This window comes from Ictalurus punctatus, chromosome 1 (assembly GCF_001660625.3).
Source record: "Ictalurus punctatus breed USDA103 chromosome 1, Coco_2.0, whole genome shotgun sequence".
NCBI classification, from domain to species: Eukaryota; Metazoa; Chordata; class Actinopteri; order Siluriformes; family Ictaluridae; genus Ictalurus; species Ictalurus punctatus.
This window is the reverse complement of record NC_030416.2, coordinates 12,107,413-12,134,611: the sequence shown is the minus strand read 5'-3', so window position 1 is coordinate 12,134,611 and position 27,199 is coordinate 12,107,413. Positions and strand designations below refer to the sequence as shown.

The 27,199-nt window shown below is 37.6% G+C and overlaps 2 protein-coding genes across 7 annotated transcripts in view; both read left to right on the top strand.

Annotated features, from left to right (window-relative positions):
- Nucleotides 1-14,594, top strand: part of prkcg (protein kinase C, gamma) — a 42,724-nt gene extending 28,130 nt beyond the window's left edge. For 2 of the 5 annotated variants that reach the window (XM_053680966.1, XM_053680961.1), the window contains 4 exons: nt 6,354-6,434; nt 10,584-10,691; nt 11,042-11,182; nt 11,928-14,594. In XM_053680966.1, coding sequence (XP_053536941.1) covers nt 6,354-6,434; nt 10,584-10,691; nt 11,042-11,182; nt 11,928-12,089 — 492 coding nt within the window. In that variant the 3' untranslated portion in view covers nt 12,090-14,594. The other 3 variants (XR_008396572.1, XR_008396573.1, XM_053680973.1) reach the window with 3 other exon arrangements.
- A 3,848-nt stretch (nt 14,595-18,442) lies between these two features.
- Nucleotides 18,443-27,199, top strand: part of cacng7b (calcium channel, voltage-dependent, gamma subunit 7b) — a 32,289-nt gene continuing 23,532 nt past the window's right edge. Inside the window, exon 1 of one of the 2 annotated variants that reach the window (XM_017459450.3) lies at nt 18,443-18,655. The gene's annotated coding sequence lies outside the window, so the exon portion shown is untranslated. Of the gene's footprint in view, nt 18,656-18,688; nt 19,132-27,199 lie in introns of those variants that run through there. The other variant, XM_017459509.3, reaches the window with a different exon arrangement.

Below are 27,199 nucleotides of genomic sequence, written 5' to 3'. Positions count from 1 at the left end.
ATCATCCATTTCTAATTATAACACTATCCAATCAAATGAAGCATTTTAAACCATAGAGATTATTCCTTAATAGACATGCATGCATTTTTCTAATATCATACAGTCCAGCCTCATGTTATCTGTGTTTAGTTGTATACCTTGTCAAATAATTTCAAAATGTCAGAATATAATCACAATGAGATATTTTTGATCACCTCATGCTGTCTTACCTTCTCTAGTCACCTGTCTCCTCATACAAGATGCAGTATGTGTTCTGCTTTGTTCTCTTTCTCCCCCACTGTGCCTTTGAAATTACTTAACACGTTGATTCAAACTGTATGTTCAGCCATCAGTATTCATGTGTGTGCATGTACATTTGTGCCTGTGTATGTAAATATGACTATTCTCTCATTCTATGTATGTCATGGAATGTGATTTTGTATAGGTGCACAAACAGTGAACATGAATCCTGCATGCATCAGCATGTTATTATTAGAGGGGATTCCAGCCCTAATTTAATATTTTTAATGCATGATGAGTGTGTTCTATCAAAAATAACAAAAATATATTTTCTGGCAGAATCCGCCTCATACGAGTTCCCAAAATGCATAGCAAATATGCCATCATAAAGCCACATACATAGACTAAATATCTGCAGAGTGTACATTCTTTTAATGAAAAAATTACTATTGTGTCAGGGAAGAAACAATGTGTTGCCAAGAGTCTGTGAGTCTCCCTGTAGTAGTAAATCACAGTCAAATCTTATTCTAGTTAGATTGGGTGGAATTTTTTTATGCTTACAGTCACTCAAATCCTTCATATGTTCACATGCTCCAACCTTATTTTGAAGTTCTGCTTCAATGGAGAGGGCTAATGTTGGCTAAATGCCTAAAACACAGACCAAGGAACACAAATCAGTTTTGGTAACAAAATATTTTAATTATATAACAAAAAAATATAGAGAACACAAATCAGGTAGGAAATTCAGACATGTGCTCTTCACACTAATTAGCTAAGGATAGCCAGCTAGCTTACTGATATTCGCCTTAGAGCCAGTACCTGCTAAACCACCTAGCCAGTAAAAATTATAAGCACATTCAGCTAGAGAGCTGTTAGAGAAGTTAACAAAGTTAACACCTTGTAATGTCAAGGTGCAAAACTTACTGACAAAACTTACTCAGACTGATTAATAAACCAATGTATCATTTTAGATATATGAATTCCAGATTCTGAAATATACAGTGCTGTGAAAAAGTATATGATTTCTTCTGTTTTTGTGTATATCTCATACTAAATCATTTTACATCTTCAAACAAAATACAACATAAAACCTGAGTAAACACACAATACAGTTTTTATTTATTTATTTTTATGGAAGCAAAAAAGGCTATCCAGCATCTATCACCCATGTGAAAAACTAATTGCCCCCTTAAATTTAAAATCTAGTTGTGCCACCTTTAGCAGCAATAACTTCAACCGAACGCTTCCGATAACTGGAGATCAGTCTCTCACATCACTGTGGTGGAATTTTGGCACACTCTTCTTTGCAGAACTGCTTTAGTTCAGCCACCCTGAAGAGTTTTCAAGCATGAACTGCTTGTTTAAGGTTCTGCCACAGAAGCTCAATTGGTTCAAGTCAGGACTCTTGACTAGACCACTCCAAAACATTAATTTTGCTTTTTTAAATTAAAAATTGAAATAGCTTTGTAACCCTACCCAGAATGATTCATTTTAATCACCTTCTTCCTCATCATTTCTGGAATTTCTTTCAATTTTGGTATAGTGTGTTACTGGGTAAGACCGTTTAACCAAGTTCATCCTGTTGAAAAAGTTCTATTTAAACGCTGATTTGAATGAACTGGGTTCGCAGTAAGTCTGGTTGTGTCTAGTCCAGCTGAACCCCATTATGAATGCAGTTTCATAGATTTGGGGAATTAGTGAATATGGGAGCAAATACATTTTCACACAGGCCCAGCTGGTATTGGATAACTTTTTTGCTTCAGTAAATAACATTATTATTTAAAACTGTATTTTGTGTTTACTCAGATTGCCTTTGTTTTATTTTAGATTTAGTTTTCATTTCTGAAACAATTTAGTATATAGAAGAAATCAGGATGGGGCAAATACTTGTTTACAGCACTGTACACTATATGACTTAAAGTTTTTTGACACCTGACCTTCACACCCATATGTGTTTTCTGAAAATCCCATTTCAGATTTAGTCCCTGTTTGCAGTTATACTAACCTCCACTCTTCTGGGAATGTTTTCCATTAGATTTTGGAGTGTGGATGTGAGGATTTCCCCATTTAGCCACAAGAGCATTAGTGAGGACGAGCAATAATGTGGGAAGTGTAGTCGGTATTCCAATTCATCCCAAAGATGTTCAGTGGGGTTGAGGTCAGGGTTTGTGCAGGTCACTTGATTTATTTCACTCCACACTTGGCAAAACATGTCTTTATGGACCTAGCTTTGTATACAGAGGCATTGTCATGCTGAGACACGTTTGAAATCCTTAATTCCAGTGAAGGGAAATTGTAATGCTACAGCGTACAAAGACATCATATACAACTGTGTGCTTCCAACTTTGTTGCAATAGTTTGAGGAAGGCCAACATTTTGGTATGATCATCAGTTGTCCACAAACTTTTGGCCATATAGTGCAATTCCAACATCTCTGTCCCTATGGGGACTAAATCCTTCAGATCACATGGGATGCAAACAAGTTGTACATTAATACATTCACAGTAATACTTTGCATGGCACAAAACACTTTTGCTCATATTCCCCTTTAATTGAGCCGTTAAAATCACTGTAATTGACTGTCATGGTAGTGAGGAAATTAATCTCTTACTCATGCTCACATACACACACACAGTGTACATATATTTGCCTCTAAATTGCACACTTAAGCTTGCCTTCTCATTAACTATGCTTATTTAATTTCTTTATGATCATTTTTTCATAGACTCAAGACAGCAGTGTATCTACTCTGATGGAGTCACCCAGGAATAATTAGTTGTATTCTTTGTTACTCCTTATTAAAAAAGATAATATAATCTTTGTTGTAAACATTTAAAAACATTAAGGCTTATCACCTTCATACTCATATTGAAGTTTCTTATAACCTTAAGGGAAAAATCCACCCTGAATGACAGTATTTATAATCAGTATATCAGTATTTATAATAAATATGTGATTTTCAATTGTGCAAAAGGATACATGTCTTTGTCACCACTATTTCTACTTTGAATTTCTTATTAAAATCCACAAGAATGCAAAGGAGCTATAGATACACCAGGCAAGGTCCAAATGTGGAAGAAAACAGAAGCAGGTGCAATTCACAGACACAGAGGCTGGTGAGACACAGGAGAACTCCAGACAGGAAGCACACCACACTACTGGGGATCTCTCTGCACCTACTTCCTCCTTAAACTACATGGAGGACCAGATCACCGTCACCCAAGAAAACCCATCCCAACCTACTAGGGAAAGAATCCATTGGCCCAAATTGAACAACATCAAGTGGTCCAGATTTGAGGAGGATCTGGAGTCAATCCTCGAGGCAACTCTAGTAGTAATGGCAGAAAAATTGGATAATCTATCAACCCTCAGTTACAACTTATCAAGATAAGGTATGGGGGATGGAGATGAAGGGAATTAAATCCAGTTGTCAGAGTCTGTCAGAATTTTGAGTCAGAGGCAGTTAAACATTTAATCTGTGAAACACATGGAACTAAACTCTAGAACATGAGCAATACCTTACTAAACAATGAAACATACATAAAACATGAAGTAAAGGTGAGAAAAGCTAGACAACAAGTGCTACCAAAGACAGAACTTAAATACCAGTGCTCATTAGATTACAGCTTGACTCAGGTGCAAGTGATAAATGTGAAGTGCAGGGGCTGTTCTGTGCTGTTTTTGGCACTGACCCTGCAGCAGGCAAGAACCACCTTCTCACTGAGGCAGGTGGTGGTGGTGGGGTCACAACATGCTTCCCAAAGATAGTTGATGAATTCGTCCGGATACACAAGACCCTGTCGGCCTTGGGCATGTCTTGCCACATCCCAGACCACATCTTGAACATGAGCACCAGTAACTTCAAACACATTTGGTTGTATTTCTGAACCATTAACTTGACAAAAAGTGGCAGTCCATGGAAAAAGGTATCATAGCAGGATGTACAATTTCCCCCATATTGTTCCTTATGGGAATGAACCTGATTATTACAGCACCTAGAAAAAAATTACAGAGGACCAAAAACTGCCTCATCAAACAGTCAGGGGATTCATGGATGACATTACCATGCATGTTCAAGCAAGGTGGATCCTGAAGCAACTGGACCAAATTGCCAATTGGGCCAGGATGACCTTAAATCCCATGAAATCAAGGAGTCTGGGAATCAGGCTGAGGAAACTGCACAATCAATGTGGAGTCTGATGACTAAGATGGGATTCAGAGGCTGTAACTGACAAACAGCAGCCTAGAGGTTGGAAGAATCTGTGGAAAGAGCCTTCTATTAGCTTTGGCACAGAAGGGAACAGATGAACTGGAAGCTAGCAGGAGAGGGGCAGTGATTTGGCCACCACTGCTGACCCACCAGCTGGAGAAAGTCATGGTTAAAGGTCAAAACACTTGTTGAAAGTTGGGTGCCACCTGATGACATCTACTCCTGGCCAAGGCTACAAACAGACTAGATGGTTGTCTGAAGGGCATCCTGCAGATGCATTGAAATCATTTGATTTGAAGGTCGCTGGAAAATGGTGAGTGAGAAAAGAAGCTGTATACCTTTGGTTTTTAGGAGGTAACAACCAAATTAGACTGCTATCACTTATGTTTAAGATGGGTGAAAACTTCGCCTATTAAATGTTATAACTGTTCTAGCAATGTCCTCCTGTGTCAGGGTGACAGACAATCAACTTCTCACGAATACAACCCCAATTTAAAAAAAAACTGGGAAAAGTTGATTTGAAAATCTCATAAACCCATATGTTATTCACAATAGAACATAAAAAACGCATCAAATGTTTAAACTGAGGAAATGTACCATTTTAAGAAAAAAATTAAATTTTGAATTTCATGGCCGCAACACATCTCAAAATTTGGCACAGGGGCAACAAAAGGCTGGAAAAGTAAATGTTACTAAAAAGACACAGCCGGAGGAACATTTTGCAACTAATTAGGTTAATTTGCAACAGGTCAGTAGCATGATTGGGTATAAAAAGAATATCTTAGAGAGGCAGAGTCTTTCAGAAGTAAAGATGGGATGGAATCTGGATGGAAACATATGTTGCTCTAAAACCTGTATATACCTTTCAGCATTGATGGTGCCTTTCCAGATGTGCAAGCTGCCCATTCCATAGGCACTAATACACCCCTATACCATCAGAGATGCAGGCTTTTGGACTGAGCGCTGTTAAAAAGCTGCTCCTTTTTAGTCCTCTTTAGTTTAGAGGACGTGGCGTCCATGGTTTCCAAAAAGAATTAAAATTTTCGATTCGTCTGACCACTGAACAGTTTTCCACTTTGCCTCAGTCCATTTTAAATGAGCTTTGGCCCAGAGAAGATGGTGGTGTTTCTGGATCATGTTCACATATGGCTTCTTCTTTGCATGATAGAGCTTTAACCAACATTTGTGGATGGCACATTGAACTGTGTTCACAGGCAATGAGTTTTGGAGGTGTTTCTGAGCCCATGCAGTTATTTCCATTACAGAATCATGCCTATTTTTAATGCAGTGCTGCCTGAGTGCCCGAAGATCATGGGTATGCAATATTGATTTTCACCCTTGGCCCTTGCGCAGAGATTTCTATAGATTCTCAGACTCTTTTGATGATATGACCTCACCAATTGCCCATCTTTACTTCTGAAAGACTCTGCCTCTCTAAGATACTCTTTTTATACTCAGTCGTGTTACTGACCTGTTGCCAATTAACCTCCAACTGTTTATTTTTAGTAACACTTACTTTTCCAGCCTTCTGTTGCCACTTTTTAGAGACGTGGTACGGTCATCAAATTCAGAATTACCTTTTTTTTTTCTTAAAATGTTACATTTCCTCAGTTTAAACATTTGATATGTTTTCTATGTTCTATTGTGAATAACATATGGGTTTATGAGATTTGTAAATCATTGCATTCTGTTTTAATTTACATTTATCTACATTTTATACAGTGTCCCAACTTTTTGGGATTGGGGTTGTAAATAAAATACACCATCAACCAACAAATTACCAATAGAATTGCTAAAGACATAATATGTTCTTTAATACAAATGAATTTAATGTTTCTCAGGGTGGACTTGTCCTTTAAGTTGCATGATACAATCCTGCATTTGATGCATTGTTTAATTATTAGTTTATCTGTTAATTTAACAGATTGTAGCATATCAGCCATACGGTAAAGCAGTAGACTGGTGGTCGTATGGGGTTCTCCTCTATGAAATGCTTGCTGGGCAGGTATGTGAACATACACACTCTTCCATAATTTACTATTATGAAAATGTTTTAAATTCCTTGAAGATGATTCCTTAAACAAAGTTTTCAAAATAGACACTCTAAAAACTAGTCTCAGATGATTTGTAGATGATTCAGCCAGGCCTGCAACGTGATAATGATTCTGTGCTCCGTCATCTGAAACCGTTGGGAGCAATTTAGGCTGTTTCTGGTTCACTGTTTTTAGAAGCGCCCCCCAAAGTAATCAGTGTCACTGTCAAAAAGTTTTCATTGTACATCCACATGCAAACTCAATTACTGCAGCAGGAAAAACAAAAACATTCTCATTGCCTACATATGAAGCACATTTGTCAAGGCAGTAATTTGCGGAATAATTCAGTGCTTTCTTTGAAATTGTTTGCAGTTAACATAAATTTAAAATAATAGCAGAATGCATGCAGAATCGTTTAGTTGTTTTCTCTACTCAGGTTTGAATATGTCTTAAGCAGGCTGTGTTACAGGTACTAACTATGCTGTGATTATCTAGAAAGTGTAAATACATTTTTTGCCAGTTCTGTTTAAATGATTGAAACCAGTAATACAGTAGCAGTGAAGGTAGCAGTTACTGTACTACACAAGAAAGAAAGCATTAGACAGTAATAGCACTAGTTTGGCAATAGTTTGTTTATTTCTATAGTGCTTAGCCTTTTAAGCTATTTGCATCTACAGCCCCAATTCCGAAAAAGTTTGGACAGTATGAAAAATGCTCATAAAGCATAAAGCACAAAGTGGAGTGATTCGTAAATGTACTTTGAGTTGTATTTAAACAAAAAATGTATGAAGACAAAAAAAAGTTGGGACAGGGGCAATTGAAAACTAATAGCGATGTGACAAGTTGAAATAAGAAGGTGATGTGAAACAGGTGAGTCAGTTGTCTAATCATAGTATATAAGGAGCCTCCAAAAAAGGTCTAGTCCTTCAAGGGCAAGGATGGGTCGAGGCTCACCAATCTGCCAACAGATGTGTCAGCGAATATTTCAACACTCTGGGAACAACATTCCCCAAAGACAAATCAGTAGGATTTTGTGCATTTCACCTTCTACAGTACACAATATAATGAAAAGATTCAAGGAATCCAGTCAAATCTCGGGACATAAAGGGCAAGGCCAAAAACCATTTCAGAAGCACGTGATCTCTTATCCCTCAGACATCAATGTCTTAAAAACCGTCTTGAGTATTTAATGGATTTCCTGATATGGGCTTGGGAATACTTTGGTAAACCTTTGTCAGTCAACACCATTCGCTGCTTCATCCACAGATGCAGTATCCAGAAGCGCTGCCAACTTTTCTGGGCTCGGTCTCATCTGAGATGGACAGTAACACAGTGGAATCGTGTTTTGTGGTCAGACGAGTCAACATTTCAAATAGTTTTTGGACAAAACAGCCGTCGTGTTCTCCGGACCAAAAAGGAAAAAGACCATCCAAGCTGTTATCAGAGTCAGGTCCAAAAGCCAGTGTCTGTCCTTGTATGGGGGTGTGTCGGTTTCCATGGCATGGGTAATTTGCACATCTATGAGGACGCCATTAATGCAGAAAGATATCTATATATTTTAGAGCAACATATGCTGCCATCCAGAGCAGGACAACGACAAACCACATTCTTCCCAGAATACAAGAGCATGGTTGCGTAAGCAGAGAGTGCGGGTGTGAGCATGGCCTGCCTGCAGTCCTGACCTGTCTCCAATTGAGAATGTGTGGCGCATTATAAAGCACAAAATAAGGCAACAAAGGCCCTGTACAGTTGCGCAGCTGAAGAAATGCTTAATGGATGAATAAGGAAAAGTTCTGCTTGCTAAACTTAACCAACTGGTGTCTTCAGCGCCCAAACGCTTAATAAGTGTTATTAAAAGAAAAGATGATGTTACACAGTGGTAAACAGTCGACTGTCCCAACTTGTTTGGATTGTGTTGCAATCATCAGATTTGAAATGAGTGTATATTTTCAAAATAAATTAAATTCACAAAGTAAAACATCAAGTAATGTGTTGATAATGTGTTTTCAATATAGTACAGGGTGAATAGAATTTTCAAATGACTCTTTTTTGTATTTTCATACTCTCCCAACCTTTTTCGGAATTGGGGTTGTACTATTTCATCCACAATTTAAGTAACTTACACATAACGATGATTAACTCACATGAGGGCATTTCTGTGTCAGCTGTAAATGACTGGATACAGAGTATGGGTTTAGGTTGACTAATTACATTCTGTGTAAACAGTAAGAATGTGGTGTCTTACACAATGTGTATGCAGATTATTGTGTGTTTTCAAAAACAGTAGACTTTGGAAATGCTGGTGGCAACCTATCAGATTAACCACTGGTATAGTTTTTATTTAACCTAACTGTTCACTTACGTAGGTTCAGTAAGCATTTAAATAGTATCTTATAGAAGTTAAAATAACACATTATAATAACTTTCATATATACATCAACAATAGAATAATAGAATAAACAATTACTGTTTATTCAGAATTTTTATAAATGACACTTCATGTCTTGTTTGTTCATGTCAGTTAATGTGTGGATACTTTATTAACTAGTCATTTAATAGTGATGAACAAACAAATGGTTTGTTTTTACATTAACATTGCTTATGAATGATACTTCATTTAGTTGCTAATGTGTGTATACCGTATTATTGGTTCATTAATAACTAAAAGTTATTTCAAATGTGAAAATTAACAAATAATTATAAATGAGAGTTCATGTAGTTGCTCATAATTATAGTGTACAATGCCATGTACCTGAAAAAAAAACAACAATGCAACTTAGCAGTTACACATGTCTTGGCTAACTAATTAATGTAGGCTCGAGTGCTTTGGTTCTGATTGGTTCTTTTCCTTAGCACCATCCAAGTTCTGTGGAAATAAGCATACGTGTAGTTAATACATTCTGCAAAAAAAAAAATGTAGCAATGTACATTTTAATTGATTAAAAGATAGCATTTCTATTGAATGTGGGTATGGTCACTCTTGTAGAACAAATTTTGTTTGTAATATTATGTAATAGGCATTTTTTGTATATGCACTCAATGTTGTTTTAACATGCACAGGAACTTGGGATGCATATATTTTGATAGATTACAAGCCTACATATGAACAGCTTCCGCTCTATGTTTTATACTGCAAAAACATCTATAACTATTGAATTCATGCCTAAACACATTTGTTAACAAGATTTTTAGATCCATATGTATGACTATAGTTTACATGTTAACAAATACATATTATATACACATTGGATGAATGAAATAAAGTTAGGTCTATATTAGAAAAGAATATTTCTCACTGATTCTTTGTAACTGAAATGGTTTTTAAACATTTATTAATGTTTTATTTGCTTATCAATGAAAGAATAAATGGTAAGGGTACACTGTACACTGTAGTAACGTAATACATTTGTTGATGTTTGTTAATGTTTACATTTGTTATAAGCATATTTTGATTGTCAAATTAATAAATGAATAACTAATAACTAGTGCATACCTCTTCATTATGTATTAATTAAAGTAATTATAAAGCATTTTAAAAACAACTATAAAATGCTATTTAAATACTTCCTGAAACTATTTCAGTGATTACTTTTGGCTTCCTGGTTAACTATAAATGACCAGTGGTTAATCTGACAGGTTGCCTCCCTGCATTTCTGTCTTTTCTAAGGTTAATTTCCACAATCAGATGTTACTGTTGGCATTTACTTGTATTGTTGATCATTTTCCTATAATAACTCATACTGTACCATCCAGTAATAAACATATGAAATGTCTCAATGGGCAAGAGTGACATTGAAAATAACATACTAAGTTTTTTATAATCTTAATTTTAAACTAAGTTTAGTCCAGACAATAAATAAAAATGAATTACTACTGTATAAGATTCCTTACTGTTGTGTAGATATTGTCCATTGTTTATTACTGCATGGATTGACTTAATTCACTTCAATAAGGTGTATTGGCATGATCTTATATAGTTAAAAGATTGCCAAAGCATCTTGGGAAAGGGAGGAACTGTAATTAACAAACAAATTTAATTATATAAAAAAATTCCCATAAAAAGGAATGAAGATCGAACCAAAAATAACAATAACAATAATAACACTTTCACTCTCTCTCAGCCTCCATTTGATGGGATCGATGAAGAGGAGCTGTTTCAGTCCATCATGGAGCAAAGCGTATCGTATCCCAAGACTCTGTCTCGTGAAGCTGTTGCCATTTGCAAAGGGGTAATCTACTTCTGCTTTTATTAAAAGTATATTAAACCATGTATTTAAAATGAACTTAAATCCAGTCAACTGACTGTGTGGGCTATGAATACGCAATCGTTTGAGTGAGGAAGGAAATATAATTGAACTTCACTGGGCTTTTAAAACCAAAATAAATTAAAAAATAATAATATTACTTGCACAGTTACTCAAGCACATGAAAAAAAAAATAATAATCTCCACAAACCAATTTAAATGCAAAGTCTACAGAGTCTGCTGCACCAAATCTTTCAATTTTGAGCTAGGATTTAGAGAACCACGCTCTCTCTCTCTCTCTCTCTCTCTCTCTCTCTCTCTCTCTCTCTCTCTAGCTCTTGACCAAGAATCCAGTGAAGCGTCTGGGTGGGGGAGAGGCTGCAGAGAGAGAGATACGTGAGCATCCTTTCTTCCGTTGGATGGACTGGGACAGACTGGAAAGACTGGAGGTTCAGCCACCGTTCAAGCCCAGGCCTGTCAGTTCCCCTCAATAATATAACTCTCAGTGCTCTGTGTGTGTGTGTGTGTGTGTGTGTGTGTGTGTGTGTGTGTGTGTGTGTGTGTGTGTGTGCGTGTGTGTGTGTGTGTGTGTGTGTGTGTGCTTCACCATGTACATTATGTAGTGTCCAAATCTAACTTCAATATTGCACATATTAAAATATACAGTACTTTAATTGAGTTTCATGTTTGTTTATGTGACAAAAAGAAATTGTACAGAAAAGAAGAAAGACAGAAACTATAAATCAGTAATATAAGTAGCAGTCAATTTCATAAACCTGCATCTTCAACACAAATATACATTTCTGACTTACAAGTAATAAATCCTGCTGGTTCACAGATCACAGCACACAGTGTGGTGATTTTACACTGTATATAGTTGCAAGTTTTTATTTCAACCCAGCCTCCTCAACTCTTTACAGTCATTCATTTAGATTACCGTCCTCAAAACATAACATAAAAAATTGTTATTGTATCATGAGCATTGTAAAGATATAAATTAAGATTTGTAGCTATGTGGAATTGCAAAGTGCCTACTACAAGCAGAAAACTTACAAAATCTGAGTACAGCATTGTGATTGATAAAATTATGATCTCATCCTTAGATTTAGAGGTGACAGGTTTTGACAGTAAAATAGCTCTGCTGTGTATCTGTATACTGTATGTGTATGTATGCAAATTTGTGCTTCACATAATAGCTGCTTATTCCCTTTTGTTTTATAGGGAGGGAAAAAAGGAGAAAATTTTGACAAATTTTTCACGGCTGCCTCCGCAGCTCTGACTCCCTCTGATCCAGATGTTCTTGCAGCCATTGATCAGGAAGATTTCCAGGACTTTACCTACATAAACCCTGATTTTCCTGGCAGCCCTCTCACTGCTGTCTGAAATCACACAACACAAACAAACAATGCTCCTGTCTGAACTAGCAACTATTTATGATTTTGCTACATCCCCAAAACCTACCTTCCACAAAAGTCATAAATTATGCAGTGTTTTCCAGTGAGTACTATTCAAAATGGATATTTTACTAACACACTAGTGTACAGTAAAGTGGCCAATGTTCAATTAGCTGGGCCTGTACAGGTGACCTCTTTAGGAAATTAGATATAAACATTACATATATGCATGTCCCAGTTTCTCTCCAAGAGAAATAAAGATACAGAAAAAAAAGAAGAAAAATTCTGTTTCATGATTTAAAGCAATACGTGTCTGATGAACACACTACTGTAGACTGTTCTCTTCACACAGGCCCTCTAGTGGTATAGATGTATAATCTTCTCAAAGAGCACATACAGAAGTGATCATATTATCAGATTGAGTGATAAAGAACGTTAAATATACTGTATCATCACACTCTCCAGTGCTGTTTGCAGTCCTCTCTAGTTCCTAAACCAGCTCTTTGCATGTGACAAAATACAATAGTCTTATTTTTGATACCGGGACCATGCAGCTCATCACAGTAATGACACAAAAATATAAGTGAAGCATTAACTCATCCTCATTAAATCATTAATTATTCAGTAAGTTGTCATCAAGCACAATGGGAGTTTTTAAGAGATTAACTGCATGTCATTGACTTAATATTCTTACATGTTTGCTCATGTTTATAGCTGGTGTGATGCCTTATTATACAACCCCAATTCCAAAAAAGTTGGGATGCTGTGTAAAATGTAAATAAATGTAAATAAAAAGAGAATGCAATAATTTGCGAATCTCATAAACCCATGTTATTCACAATAGAACGTAGAAAACATAAAAATGTTTAAACTGAGGAAATGTACCATTTTAGAAAAACACAAGGTAATTTTGAATTTCATGGCCAAAACAAAAAAGTTGGGACAGGGGCATCAAAAGGCTGGAAATGTATGTGTTACTACAAAGAAACAGCTGGAGGAACATTTTGCAACTAATTAGGTTCATTGGCAACAGGTCAGTAACATGATTGGGTATTAAAAAAATAATATCTTAGAGAAGCAGAGTCTCTCAGAAATAAAGATGGGATAGAATCTGGATGGAAGCATATGTTCCTCTAAAACCTGTATATAACTTTCAGCATTGATGGTGCCTTTCCAGATGTGCAAGCTGCCCATTCCATAGGCATATACCATGTTTCTATGTTCTATTGTGAATAATATATGGGTATATATATGGGTTTATGAGATTTGCGAATCATTGCATTCTGTTTTTATTTACATGTATTTACATTTTACACAGCATTCCAACTTTTTTAAATTGAGGTTGTAAAACTTATATAACCCTGCACATCCTTCATCCTTTTAGTTTCCTGTTCTTCCCAATAGGCCTCATTTACGAAGGTGAATATGAATTGACTCATTTGTAAATCGTTCGTACAAGCATGTACACAAACTGTCTGTGTGTAAATTTATACACAAGAAGACTAACAAATGTAAACCCTGATTGATCAGCTTCCAATCTTATAATTTGCAATGAGTGACTGCATTTTTATATATACGGATTATGCCGTCAGTGTAAATATAGATAGCAAGTCAACCCAAATCCATTTTAAGACAAATAAAGCTAGTTGTTCAATTAAGATGAATTGCTGCTGTATAAAAGGAGGATGCACTGGTCTGTGCAGATGGTAGCTGTAGGCAATGGCAAAATATATATTACTTTAAGAGTTAGCACATAATACTAACAAGTTTGGTTTGAGCCATTATAACTTCCAATTGACATTGGCATGCAGACCATAAGGCATCACACAAGCTATTCTCCAGGAATCCAGCCTTCATGATTCCCAGCCATTAGGGAGAAGCATGTTTTATTTAATTTCCTAGAAAGCTGTATATTCACCATGCTACCCCTTCTTAAATACTGTTCTTAACTACCCAGTGAAATATTGTTGTATAATATGCTTAATCTCTCAGCACAGAGATTAAAGGTATTTCCATAAATCTAATGGAATACTTAGAATAATGTTATATATGGAAATTATTTTTCACAGTGGCAGGAAAACCAATGGAATAGCTTCTTTAAGTCACTAGTTAAGTTAAAGTCAGTTAATAGTTAATATTCATTTTCATGTTGAGAATACTAGTTACAGATGATCATAGTATGTTGATGTCTGAAGCTGATGCCTTCATTTTCGTGCAAAGGATTTTAGAAGAAGAATTGCGCAGCTCATTCTATATTGACAACCTCATTTCATCTTATATTGTTTTTAATACCATAAGTGATAAGGAGGTATAAAATGTATTGTGGTGTGCAAATATAACAAATATACAACAAATGTGTATTGATGATCAACTTTTTTGCTTGTTCTCTTCAGAAATATCTGTCATGCAAGCAAATGTATGTATGAATTAAACTGTATATGCTTAACAAATCTCTGTATACAGGAAATATATTAAAATACATATATGCTTTGAAGTGACTATTGTTTAAAAATACTATTGTTTGAAAAAGTGAAAGGAATTCTAGTTAAGTAAAAAAAAAAAATCACAAAAAGTGACTGGTGACCAATTAAGTCTGAATTCTAGTGCTAAATTGTTCTGTAAAAATCTGGAAGGAGCTTATTAGAGAAGAAGGGAAGAGAATAAATTAGATCAGTTAGACCTTCAAAAAAAAAATCACTATCCATATAGGTCATAATAAGCACTGGTGATTGTGCTGTGTAGCTAACTAAGTAGGCTTTTTCTGAGTCTATCAATCAACACAATTATTACATACTGTATTATAGTACTGTTGAATTCTTGAATCTGACTGGTCAGAAGGTGTTGAAATTTTTTGTATAACAGTATGGCTCTGACCATAGTGCTGGCTATAATGCATAATCACTGGTTTACATTAAAGTGCTCATTCGAATACACTGTTGTTTCTATAGTGATGCATCACACCACCTCATCATTCGTTATTTTCCTGTAATGGCACAATTATGTCATATTTTAAAATATAATTTTCATTCAAACACATCAACTCTGCTATTTGAATGATAATCACTACAATTTCATCAGATTTACCAAAAAATATTCAAGAAACATTTCTTGGTAGCAGTGAAGTGTAAGTGGATTCTCTAGTATGAAAAAATTATTATAGTAAAAAACTAAAGTAATTCATTCATCAAAACATTTTACATTGCATTGTGGCTCTAGCTTAATTTTAGACAAGTAACATCACCTAAAAAGATCAGCAGATGATGGATTGCATTATAAATTTGGAGTGAATTTTCAGGCTTGTGTGTGTATATGTTTAGTTTTGAGGCTGTGAATGAGGTTAGGGAGACTCTATAGGCTGTCTGCACAGTGCGTGCAGTTTCAGGACTGGCCTGGTTTGAGTCAGAAAAGCTGACCTGGAAAAGAATCTAAAACTATCCAGCTTCACAACCTAAGCCTCCACTGACATGCAGCAGAACTGCAGCAAGACATGGTGTCCATATAGAACAGAGGAGAGGAGAAGGGAGGAAAGATGAGTGGAGGAGATATGAGGGAAACAGGGAGAGGAGGAGAAGTGAGTGGAAGAGAGGAGAGCTGAAAGAAAGAGAATAGTAAAAGGCAGGAGAGAAGTGAAGAGGTAAAGACAGGAAAGATCTGGAATTGGGATAAGAAGAGTAAAAGGGGATGTGACCCCCATCTGAATCAGCAAAAGAAATATTTGAGTAAAAGCAAAAGGAAACTAAAAAAACTAAGTAAATCAATACATATGAAATGAGTGTACAGAAAATGTAATTGCAAAAGCAGAAATCCAGAGAAGAAGTGATTATGAAATTTACACCAATTGCATAGACATGCCAACACACAGGAAAACAGTAGATCTGAAGAACAACTTCTAATTTACTTTTCTAATTGACTCTTCTAATTTACTTTTACAGACTTGAGCCATAAGGAAACATCTGAAAGACACAAGACATACAGTGGGGTCCAAAAATCTGAGACCACATTGAAAATCAAAAAAAAAAAAAAAATCATTTAATATTGGAAATAAACAGACGGTTTTAGAATTTTGAAAAAATAAAAAATAAATGTTCAATATATTGAATATTATTATAGTAAAATCTAAGTATCCTGCACTATTTTTGGTTCCCTATTTAAATGTAAGCAAATTAGTGATATTGACCATGTTAACTGCTTTGTACAAAAGTTCAGATTTTCCTCATGCCTGATAAAATGGTTCATATGATTTTGCACAAACTTTTGGAGTCCATCCCAGCTTGAGTGCATACTGTCATTAAAGAAAAAAAAAGGTGGGGGGACACGACATACCAAATACTAAGAAGCTCTACTTTTCAGTCAATTTGTTGTCAATTATATAATTTGTAATGAAAACTGTTGTATTATATTAGAAAAGAATGCAAAATAGAAGCATTTTCACTAGTGCTCTTGCTCTCAGACTTTTGAACCCCACTGTATATCATTAATATAAAATGTTGATTAATGGGAAGTTGTCATTATTTGATTGATTATAATATGTAATAATCACATAAGAGTTAAACTTTCCCCTCTATGGTTTTAGATACAACCTTGTTTCTGGATAGACAGACAGATTGATTGAAGATGAAACGCATCCACACAACATGATGCTACCACCACCATGCTGTACTGTGCAGATGGTGTTCTCAGTGTGATGATCAGTGTTGAGATTCCACTAAACGTCATACTTTGTGCCAAGGCCATAAAGTTGAGTTTTGGTTTCATCAAACCAGAGAATCTTTCTCTCACATGCCTTTTGTCAAACTCCAAATAACTGATGACATTGCTTTATTGACCTTGTCTGATTACTGCAGCTCTTGTTCAGATTCTAGCATGCATGGACTGTGATGTTAGAGAACAAACTACTACACAAAAATTACGAGGCAAAATATTAATATACTCAATAGTTGTGAACCACAATCGAATATGTCAAAAGGATTCAACAATGTTCTTAGTGAGGTCTTTTTGTTTTAGCCACTGTATTTCATTGCTTTTTGAAACAGTTAACTTACACATTCTTGCTGATGAGGCTGCCGAGAAAGCAAAACCACCTCTCTATGCTTCTCTCCATTTCACCTCTCCCCCTCTGTCTCTTCCTCCTCTTATCACTTCATCCTGGTTGGCTCCCGGAGGGCATGGAGTGATATAATGGGACACCCTCAGTTCCCATGCCTATTAAATTCCAACATAACCTCCTTACTGTAACTGTCCTTGCCTCTCAACTGCTTGTCACCCTCTGAGCCATTTACCTATTGAATTTCACAAGTTCTTCTGTTCATTTAAAATGCATTTGGATAATCAAATATAAACTCTTCCTCCTTCACTGGTCATAATATAAAGACACTTGTTAAACATGTTAAACATGTTTAATTAAGTAGCATTAGATGTGTGTATTCATCTCTGTGAGCATGTGTCTGGACAAAGGCATACAGTAAGACAGCATGACTACACTGTGAATAAATTAAGCAATTTCAGCAAATAACTGGCAAATCTTGACAGATCTTCTTCTTGTATCTAAAGCTATGTACATCTTGTAATATCTTAAGATCTCAATCTGCTTGAGGTCAGAGTGTACCATATGCTATTGATATAGCTTCTAAAAATACAAGATTTCCTCATCAGGGACCAAGGAAAAAACCCAAGAGAAAAGAAGAGAGAGAGAAAAAAAAGAAAAAGAGAGAAACTATACATTAAAGCGGGTGTAAACTGTACTGTATATGCACACATGTATTTATACTGTTATGCTTGGTTTTAAGTGTGTATAAGAGAGATTTTGATCACTTCTGATTACAAGTGATAATGGAAGTGGCACATCTCCAAGGTCCTAGTTTGATCCTGAACTTGGGTTTCTGTTAGTGTTCAAGTTCTGTGTGAGTTCTCCCCATGCCTGCTTGAGTCCAGGTCCTCCAGGTAGTTGCTACTCACTTAGCGTCCTGAGTAGACAAAGGGAATGAAATTTGCCAGGAGAATTAAATTTGTCCCAGTCAGGGCCAGGGGGTGTGAAATTTCCCCCTGCTCTCTGATTCTCCGTGTGCAGCTGATGTTTCTGGATGTGTGAATTCGTGACGCATGGTTTGTGCTTTTATACCGTGTGAAAAGCATTGATCTGTGGACAGGTGCACTGCAGTCTTCTTACACCCCAACCAAAAAAACAAACAAACAAAACAAAAACAAAAAACAAACAAACAACAACAACAAAAAAAAAAACTGCTGACCAGGTAGAGAATAAGATCTTAGCATCATAAGCATAAGTCAGTGGCAGACATTAAAGTGGAGAATAATTCACTTCCTTCATTTCCTTCATCTCTGGTTGGTTACCTTAGCTTACTGCATCACTTCAGTATGGGGAGTAGAGAGTGCGCAGAAAGAAAGAAGAGCGGGAAAATATGCGCACCCGAGGAGAGAGAGAGAGAGAGAGAGAGAGAGAGAGAGAAACAGAGAGAGAGCAGGGTTTTTTTAAACTGGACATCTCCGCTGTGAGGATCTCGGCTGTGCTGGCAGGATCCTCTAGCCTCTTTGGAAAGGGTGAGTTAGTGAATTCTGTTTAACCCTCTCTTTGTGTGTGTGTGTGTGTGTGTGTGTGTGTGTGTTTGTCGTGATCTAAAGCACGCTTTTACTCAATCCTATACTGTAAGCTGCATGTCAGGAGTTCCGCCCTTTGCACAGATGTTCCAGCTGTAGAGCTAAAAGCGTGAATGTGTTGTGACTGTGCAGTATCTGCTCCACATCTGGAGTCACACATCTGTGTGTGAGAATTATTTGCAGGAATTTTCTAATGAGTGCTGTAATGCCTCTCTGTGTAAGTACAGTACAGTAGTAGCTACAGTGCCGCATGCGTGTAAGTGAAACCATATGCCACGGGGACGAGCTCTGGACAGCGTGTTGTATGGATGAGAGAAGCATTCTGCCGGTTCAACCTGTGTCTAATTACCATGACGCATACAGTATTCACAGACGCGGGATTTTTATGACGTAAGGTAAATACCGGAGCGTGTTAAAAGGTAGGTTAAAGATAGCTTGGCGATAATAATGAAATGTTAGTTTATACTATCATAGGCTATGTGACTGCTGGTGTGATTAATAACTGAGTTTTTCTTTGTTAGTTTATTATTTCTGTCTTGCTTGTGCGATCTTTAAAGAGCACCTATGGTGTTGGCGTTCGGTGTTGCAGTGCTCATTCAGGGTCACTATTCTTACACTGGTCATTAATTCATTATTAGGGTATGACATGACGTGTAGCAACCTTTAAGCGTACACTGAAAGAATGGAGACGGCAGTCAGCAACTGAGCGTTTGCAGTAGTTTATGGTTGAACTGAGCGCGCTCCCGTGCAGGCGCGCACTTGAGCATTGGACTGATCTCATTTTTTTAGGCCAAGGACTTTCCATACCTCAGCCTTATCCGTGAGTCTCTCTCTCTCTCTCTCTCTCTCTCTCTCTCACACACACACACACACACACTCACTCACTCACTCGCGCACACACACACTTTTTCTCTCTCCCTCTTGCACTCCCTGTCCCTATTTTACTCTGAGACTTTCACCCACGCCAGTCACATTTTGGTTGCTAGGGTTTTCTAAGACTGATAAATTGAGAAGTTAGCTGATGTGACATCCCTGCCTCATTCAAGCCTTTGAAAGTCCACATCTAGGTTTGTATTGTACGTGTGCTTTCTAATATTCGTTAAAAGGGAAAACCCACTGAATAATCACTCTCCATTCCTCGTAACAATTTAACACATTTCTCGTAACAATTTAAAACCTTGAACTCTCAGAATCCATTGATGGGTGCAGACTTCTCACCAAATTGCTCAGTTTGGCAATGGTATAATTTTCTTATTACTTTCAATGTAGTTACAGAATAATTCATAGCTACTCACTTACTTACTCACTCACTTTCTGTAAGCGCCTTATCCTGGTTTGGGGTTGCACTGGATCCGGTGTCTATATTCTGGGGGGCAGGGACACTCCATGGATGGCATGCCAGGGCACCATACACACATATTCACTCCATAGCCAATCCATCTGCTCATATGTTTTTGGGAGGCAGAAGGAAACCAGAGCCTGGACGAAACCAAGCAGAAGTGGTGAGAACATTCACATAACCTTCACACAGATAATAACCCAGGCGCAGGATCATACTGCACCACTGGGTCACCATTAAGATAAATAACTAAATAAGTAATAATTTGTCTGATCTGGGGTGATTCCTCCCACATTGCGCCCAGTGTTGCAGGGATAGGCTCTGGATCCTCCATGGCCCTGTTCAGGATAAAGCGCTTACTGAAGATGAACTAATAAGCTGGGACTTTATGGGCTTAAACATATGGAGCCTTCCATATTCCACGTAATACAAAAGTGCATAATAAATTGTTATAAATTCCTGCATACTGTAGCAGGTTGGTGAATGCCTGTATTTTTGATTCTACAGTAGGAGACCTGGCCATCTAGCACAAAGCCAAAATTTCTCCTTACTATCACCATTTCATTACCATACAATCACTTTTCATCTGACTACTACTTGATGGTGTTGTTCTCATTTGCCTAAACCACTCACTCAAGAACACTAAGAACGTGGTATAGCTCTCTTGGGAGCAACGAAAGTGCAAAAATGTCGACTATCTAGACTGGCCTTGGACAAGCTGGTCTGTTTTCTGATTCAGTATACTTTCATGTACCTCTAAGCAATTTCACATTCTAAAAGGGATGAATGTGGTGACTGTAATGTAATAAAGCAAACTTGTATTAAGATTCAGCGTGGCAAAATTTAGTTAAATATTAACAGAACTTGTTTTGGACTCAATGATCAGTGAAGATGCACTGCAATATAACAGTAACATTAATCTTATTTAGATTGACTGGGGGGGCATGGTGGCTTAATGGTTAGCACGTTTGCCTTGCACCTCTAGGGTTGGGGGTCTGATTACTGCCTCCGCCCTATGTGCACAAAGCTTGCATGTTCTTCTTGTGCTTTGGGGGTTTCGTCCGGGTGCTCTGGTTTCCTCCCCCAGTCCAAATACATGCATTGTAAGCTGACTGGAATCCTTAATTGTCCATAGTGTGTGAATGAGTGTGTGAGGGTGTGAGGATGTGAGCAATGGTGCTGAGAGTGTCCACCACCTTCTGCCCCAAGTTCCCTGGGATAGGCTCCAGGCTCCCCGCGACCCTGTGTAGGATAAGTGGTACCGACAATGGATGGATGGATAGATTGACTGGTCACTACTGACATAAAAAGTTACATCAGAGTTTGTGCAAAGCTTATGACGTAGATTCAAATACAATTTACAATTACATAATGTAACAGCTCATAGAATAAGTCTCTTTGTTTTTTTGTTTTTTTGGTGGTGTTGTTTTTTTTTTATTTAAATTGGTATTGAATATGTACAAACATCTGTTCCATGGTTCGTGTTTTGTCCTTTATTATGAAGATGGGCTGATTCAGACCCACAAAATGCCTACACAGCCAAAGACTGTGTTTATTCAAATTTAAATGAGAAAATGTGCAGTCTACATGAGTACATAGCCTCATGCTACAGCAGCACACACAGCTTGAGGGGAGCGCACAATAGCTGTAGGGTGCCTAATGTCCTCACTCACTCCCTCTCTCTCTCTGTCTCTCTGTCTCTCTCTCTGAACTGCCATGTAAGGACAGGGGCTTGAGCACTGTCCTGTTGAGCTGAAAGGTTATTCTCTTCACTCTTGATGCTAGGAATCACTATGTTTTCTCCAAATAGAGCATGCACACTTAAAAATACAGGTTCTTTAATGGTTCTTTACAGCACCATAGGTTCTACAAAAACCTTTTTCTTGTCAAGAATCATTTTTTATTGTATAGGGTTCTTGGGTTGAGCTACAGTGGCAAGAAAAAGTATGTGAACCTTTTGGAATTTCATGGTTTTCTGCTTAAATTTATCATAAAATGTGATCTGATCTTCATCTACATCAAGGGTATTGACTAATATAATGTGTCTAAAATAATAACACAAAAAAATGCTGATGTCATGTCTTTATTGAGAACAACCAAAAAAACCTCATAGTGTTTGTGGAAAAAGTATGTGAACCCTTGAGTTAATGACCTCAAAAAAGCTAATTGGAGTCAGGTTTTAGCACATCTGGAGTCTTGTTAAGAAAATGACTTTGGAGGTGTGGACGACAGCTACTTTGATAAAAACCCCTCAAAATTTTGGGGTTTTCTCTGCACAAGAACCACACGCTTATGTGAACCATGCCTCGCCAAAAAGAGCTTTCAGAGGATCTACGATCAAGAATTGTTGATTTACATAAAGCTGGCCAGGGTTACAAAGTGATTTCAAAAACTTTAGAAATTCACCAGTCTACAGTTAGGCAAACATTCTACAAATGTAGACACTTTGTGACTGTTGCTACTCTACCAAGAAGTGGAAGCCCAGTCAAAATGACACCAAGAGCACAACAAGACTCATTAATAAGGCAAAGAAACAAATGACCCTGAATGACAGCCAAAGATTTGAAGGCATCATTGGAACTGGCTAGCATCTCTGATCATGAGTTTACAATATGTAAAACATTGAACAAGCAGGGTATCTACAGCAGGACACCACGAAGGAAGCCATTGCTTACTAAAAAGAACATTGCTGCATGCCTGAAGTTTGCAAAAGAGCACATTGACACTCCACAGCAGTATTGGCAAAATGTTTTGTGGACGGATGAAACTAAGACTGAACTATTTGGAAAAACCACACAGCAGTACATCTGGCGTAGAAAGGGCATGGCATATCATCATGAAAACATCATCCCAACCGTAAAGTATGGTGGAGGAAACGTCATGATTTGGGCCTGCTTTGCTGCATCAGGGCCTGGTCAGCTTGCAATCATTGAGGGGAAGATGAATTCCCAAGTATATCAGACAATTCTTCAGGATAATGTGAGAATGTCTGTACGTCAGCTGAAACTGTGTAGAAGTTGGGTGATGTGACAGGACAACGACCCAAAACACCGAGCAAGTCCACAACAGAATGGCTTCAGAAAAACAAAATCGGCCTTTTGGAGTGGCCAAGTCAGAGCCCAGACCTCAACCCAGTAGAGATGCTATGGAATGACTTGAAGAGAGCCATACACATGAGACGTCCAAAGAATATGACAGAGCTAAAGCAGTTCTGCCAGGAAGAATGGGCTAAAATTCCTCCTGAATGATGTGCAGGTCTGATCCACAGCTACAGGAAGCGCCTGGTTGAGGTTATTGCTGCCAAGGGGGGTCAACCAGTTATTAATTCTAAGGGTTCACTTACTTTTTCCACTGCCATTTTGAATGTTGAATGAGTGTGTTCAATAAAGACATGAGGGATCAGAATTTTTTTTTGTGTTATTATTTTAGACACATTATATTTGTCAATACCCTTGACTTAGATGAAGATCAGATCACATTTTATGACAAATTTATGCAGAAAACCATGAAATTCCAAAATGTTCACATACTTTTTCTTGCCACTGTATATGGCTCTTTGGCGATTAAAGGAGTTCTTTTTTTTTGTTATAGGTGCTTCAGAGCAGTCTATTGGTTCTTCGAGGTATCATCCCTTAACAGATTAAAGAGAACCCTATAAGGTTCTTTGTGGGACTGGAAAAGGTTCTCCTGGCATCACTCTTAACAACCTTACTTTGGATCTTTAAAGGACAAACTAAGGACTGTTTTTTAGAGAACTTATCATAATATGGTTCCTTTCTGGGTTCTTTAAAGCACCAGTAAATATATTGTTCTCTAAAGAACTTGAGAGTAAAAAGTTCTTTGTGCAACTTAAAAGGGTTCCCCTATGGCATCAGGCTGAAAAAACATTTTTGGTTCTAATTGGAACCTTTATTTTTAAGAGTGCAACATCTTTTTTAACATTAGCTTTGTATTGTGTTGTTCATAATTGTATCACTTTAATTATTCATACACATTTACTGATTAAATGTGTATAATACATTACTCTGTAAGCATCTGGGCTTTAACAGAATAGCTTAGCCAAAAATGACATTTATTCAGTTTTCACCGTACACCACTAGAGTAAACAAAAATATAAAATTATATATGCCTATAGAGAAACCAGAACTGAAGCACAGAATAACAAATAGAACAACCAAATTAGATTTACTGAAGCCCAAACCGTGGTGTAAGTATTTTCACACTTAAACCAAAAGTAATTTAGAGATTTCCTTCAGGAAACACAAAGCACAGCAAACCGTTGAAGTACTGCAATCACGCTTTCTTTTGTTCTTTTTCTTTTTTTAGCCTGTGGTGGTAGTTGTCTTGATTAATGAGATTTCCTCAAAACTCAAAATTTCAGTGAGCTCTCTTTCAAATGAAAGAAGGGATAAGTAGTTCAGTCGGCCACTGAGCATAGCTGCCCTGTTACTTATTTTGATCAGGGTTTTTGCCCTATTTTGAATCTCTTGCTGGAGCACTAGTTTGAGTGTGTGCACTTAAATCCTATTGACTAAATCCAAAAAGGCTATTGTTCTCTGATAATATGTAATCTTGTAAAGAATTATGATTTGTAAGTAATTAACATAATATTGTATATAAATCTGGTTATTCAATAATCTAGTGTGTCAAAATACAGCCAATTAAACAGCAAAAAGACTGCAACTAGACCTACTGTAACAGAGGCAAATCTTATATGGCTAAACTGCTTGCTTTCCTCATCAATTTGCCAATAGTAGTGTTTAAGATTAGATACTAAACTGGCAGTTGAGATGGTTTAGGCACCTTACAAGGATATCCCTTGGGTTGGCTCCTGCTATCAGCTGTAACCCCCAGCTGGATCAAATACCCACTTGAGATATTATACACTACATGGCCAAATGTATGTGGACAGCTGACCATCACACTCCTGTGTGCATGTTGAAAATCCTAGTGCAGATTTAGTGCCTCCTTTCTTGCTATGACATCTTCCACATTATGTGAAGTATTTCCAATAGATTTTGTGGATTTTGTGGATTTCCCATTCAGCCACAAGAGCATTAGTGAGATCAGGGAGTGAGGTTGAGCAAGAAGGCCTGGAATGTAGTTTTCGTTCAATACATCCAAAAAAATATTCAGTGGGGTTGAGGACAGGGCTTTGTGCAGGTCACTCGAGTTCTTGTACTTCAACCTTGGCAAACCATGTCTTTATGCACCTCACTTTGTGTACAGGGGCATAGTCATGCTGGAACAGGTTTGGGGTTTTGGTCCTTTAGTTTCAATGAAGGGAAATTGTAATGCTACCTCAATCAAAGATATTCAAAAAAATTGTGTGCTTCCAACTGTACCCATACTGTGTGGTCATGTATCCACATATGTCTGGCCATATAGTCTATCTCACAGTTGGCTTGGGAAAATCTGGGGATCCTGCTGTAGTTGTTGAAATCTGTACGTTCTCAATGTGCTGCCTTACACACAGACCCCCACCAGGAAGTGAATGAATGAAAATGAATGAATGAATGAGTTTATTAGCTGCAACTGTGGGTGCAGTTTCCAGCTATCACCAGGTATCAGCCAGATGATCACCACAATGTTCATGCTGGGCTGATCCAGCCACAAGAAGCTCTGTGGTCAGGACCTGATCAATGATGACCAATTATATCTGGAGGATAAACACTCATAGAAAATACAAGCTACATATTCTGTATACACAAAAACAATGTATGGGGAGTCTGTTGAAGTGGCTAGCAAAGTAACTGTGCATGATACACTTGCACCAGTACAAAAGACAATAGCATATCAGTTTCACCACATTGGAGAGAATGAGGGAGGCATAGTGATTTAGCGATTAGCATGTTTGCCTCACATTTCCAGGGTTGGGGTTTCAATTCACACCTCCACCCTGTGTGTGTGGACTTTGCATATTCTCCCCCCTGCTTCAGGGGTTTACTCCAGGTACTCTGGTTTCCTCCCCCAGTCCAAAAGAGGTGCGCTGTATGCTGATTGGCATCCCTAAATTGTCTGTAGTGTGTTAATTGTGTGTGATTGCTCCCTGCGATGGGTTGGCACCCTGTCCAGAGTGTCCTCCGCCTTGTGCCACAAGTCCCCGAAGATAGGATCCAGGCTCCCTGTGACCCTATGTAGCATAAGCAGTACAGAAAATGAATGTATGGTGAGAATGATCCACCAGCAGTAATTCAGTGGTCCCTATAAATATTTCCCTTTCCTGCACTTACACACTAAAAGCTATAAAAGGTTCTTAAAAAAGTGTGCCACAGTGGCGCAGCTGGTAGTGTTGCCATCTCACAGCTTCAGGATTCCCTGCTTGGATCCTGAGCTTGGGTTACTGGCTGTGTGGAGTTTCTTTGCAAGTTCTTCCCGTGTCTGCATGAGTTTCCTCCAAGTTCTCAAGTTTCGTCCCACGATCCAAAAAACATGTGAGTAGGTGGATTGGCTAAGATAAATTGCCCCAAAGTGTGAATGTGTGTGTGCATGGTGCTCTACAATGTACTGGTGTACCATCTAGGGTGTATTCCATTCCAGTGTTCCTGGAATAGCTTCAGGTACACCATCACCCTGACCAGGATAAAATGGTTGCTGAGAGTGAGTGATGTTCTTAAACAAAGGTATTTTTCAGGGAAGCTTTAAAATAATATGCCTGCAGTGTTATTTTTTTACCTTCTTACCTTTATAATCTAACTCTTAATGATTGACACATTTAACACTATATATAGTTGCTATTAATGAAGAATAAAACAGGATGTGATTTTTAAGTTAAATACTGTGAATGAATATGATATTCTTATTGCTAGTCCTGGGCTCACATCTAACTCCTTCTCCATCGACTCCTTTTTAGAAACCTTCTGTCCATGCAGAGCTTGGCACACACCACACTCACCCAGCAGGTTTCCTCTAGCAGCCAGGCAGAACTGCAGCACTGTAACGGTCTCTGATGTCCTCAGCTTTTCCCCCCTTCTTTCTGACTCCATGTCTCACTTTCTCTCTGTTTTAAATTAATATGCATGCTCTAATCAATCTAGCCATTTATATTCATATATCATGGCTGTGGTGGATGTGATGGCCTCCATTGGACTTTGATGTAGCTCTTAGTCGATTATCAGCTCAGGCACTGCAGATGGCCTGTAGCTTGC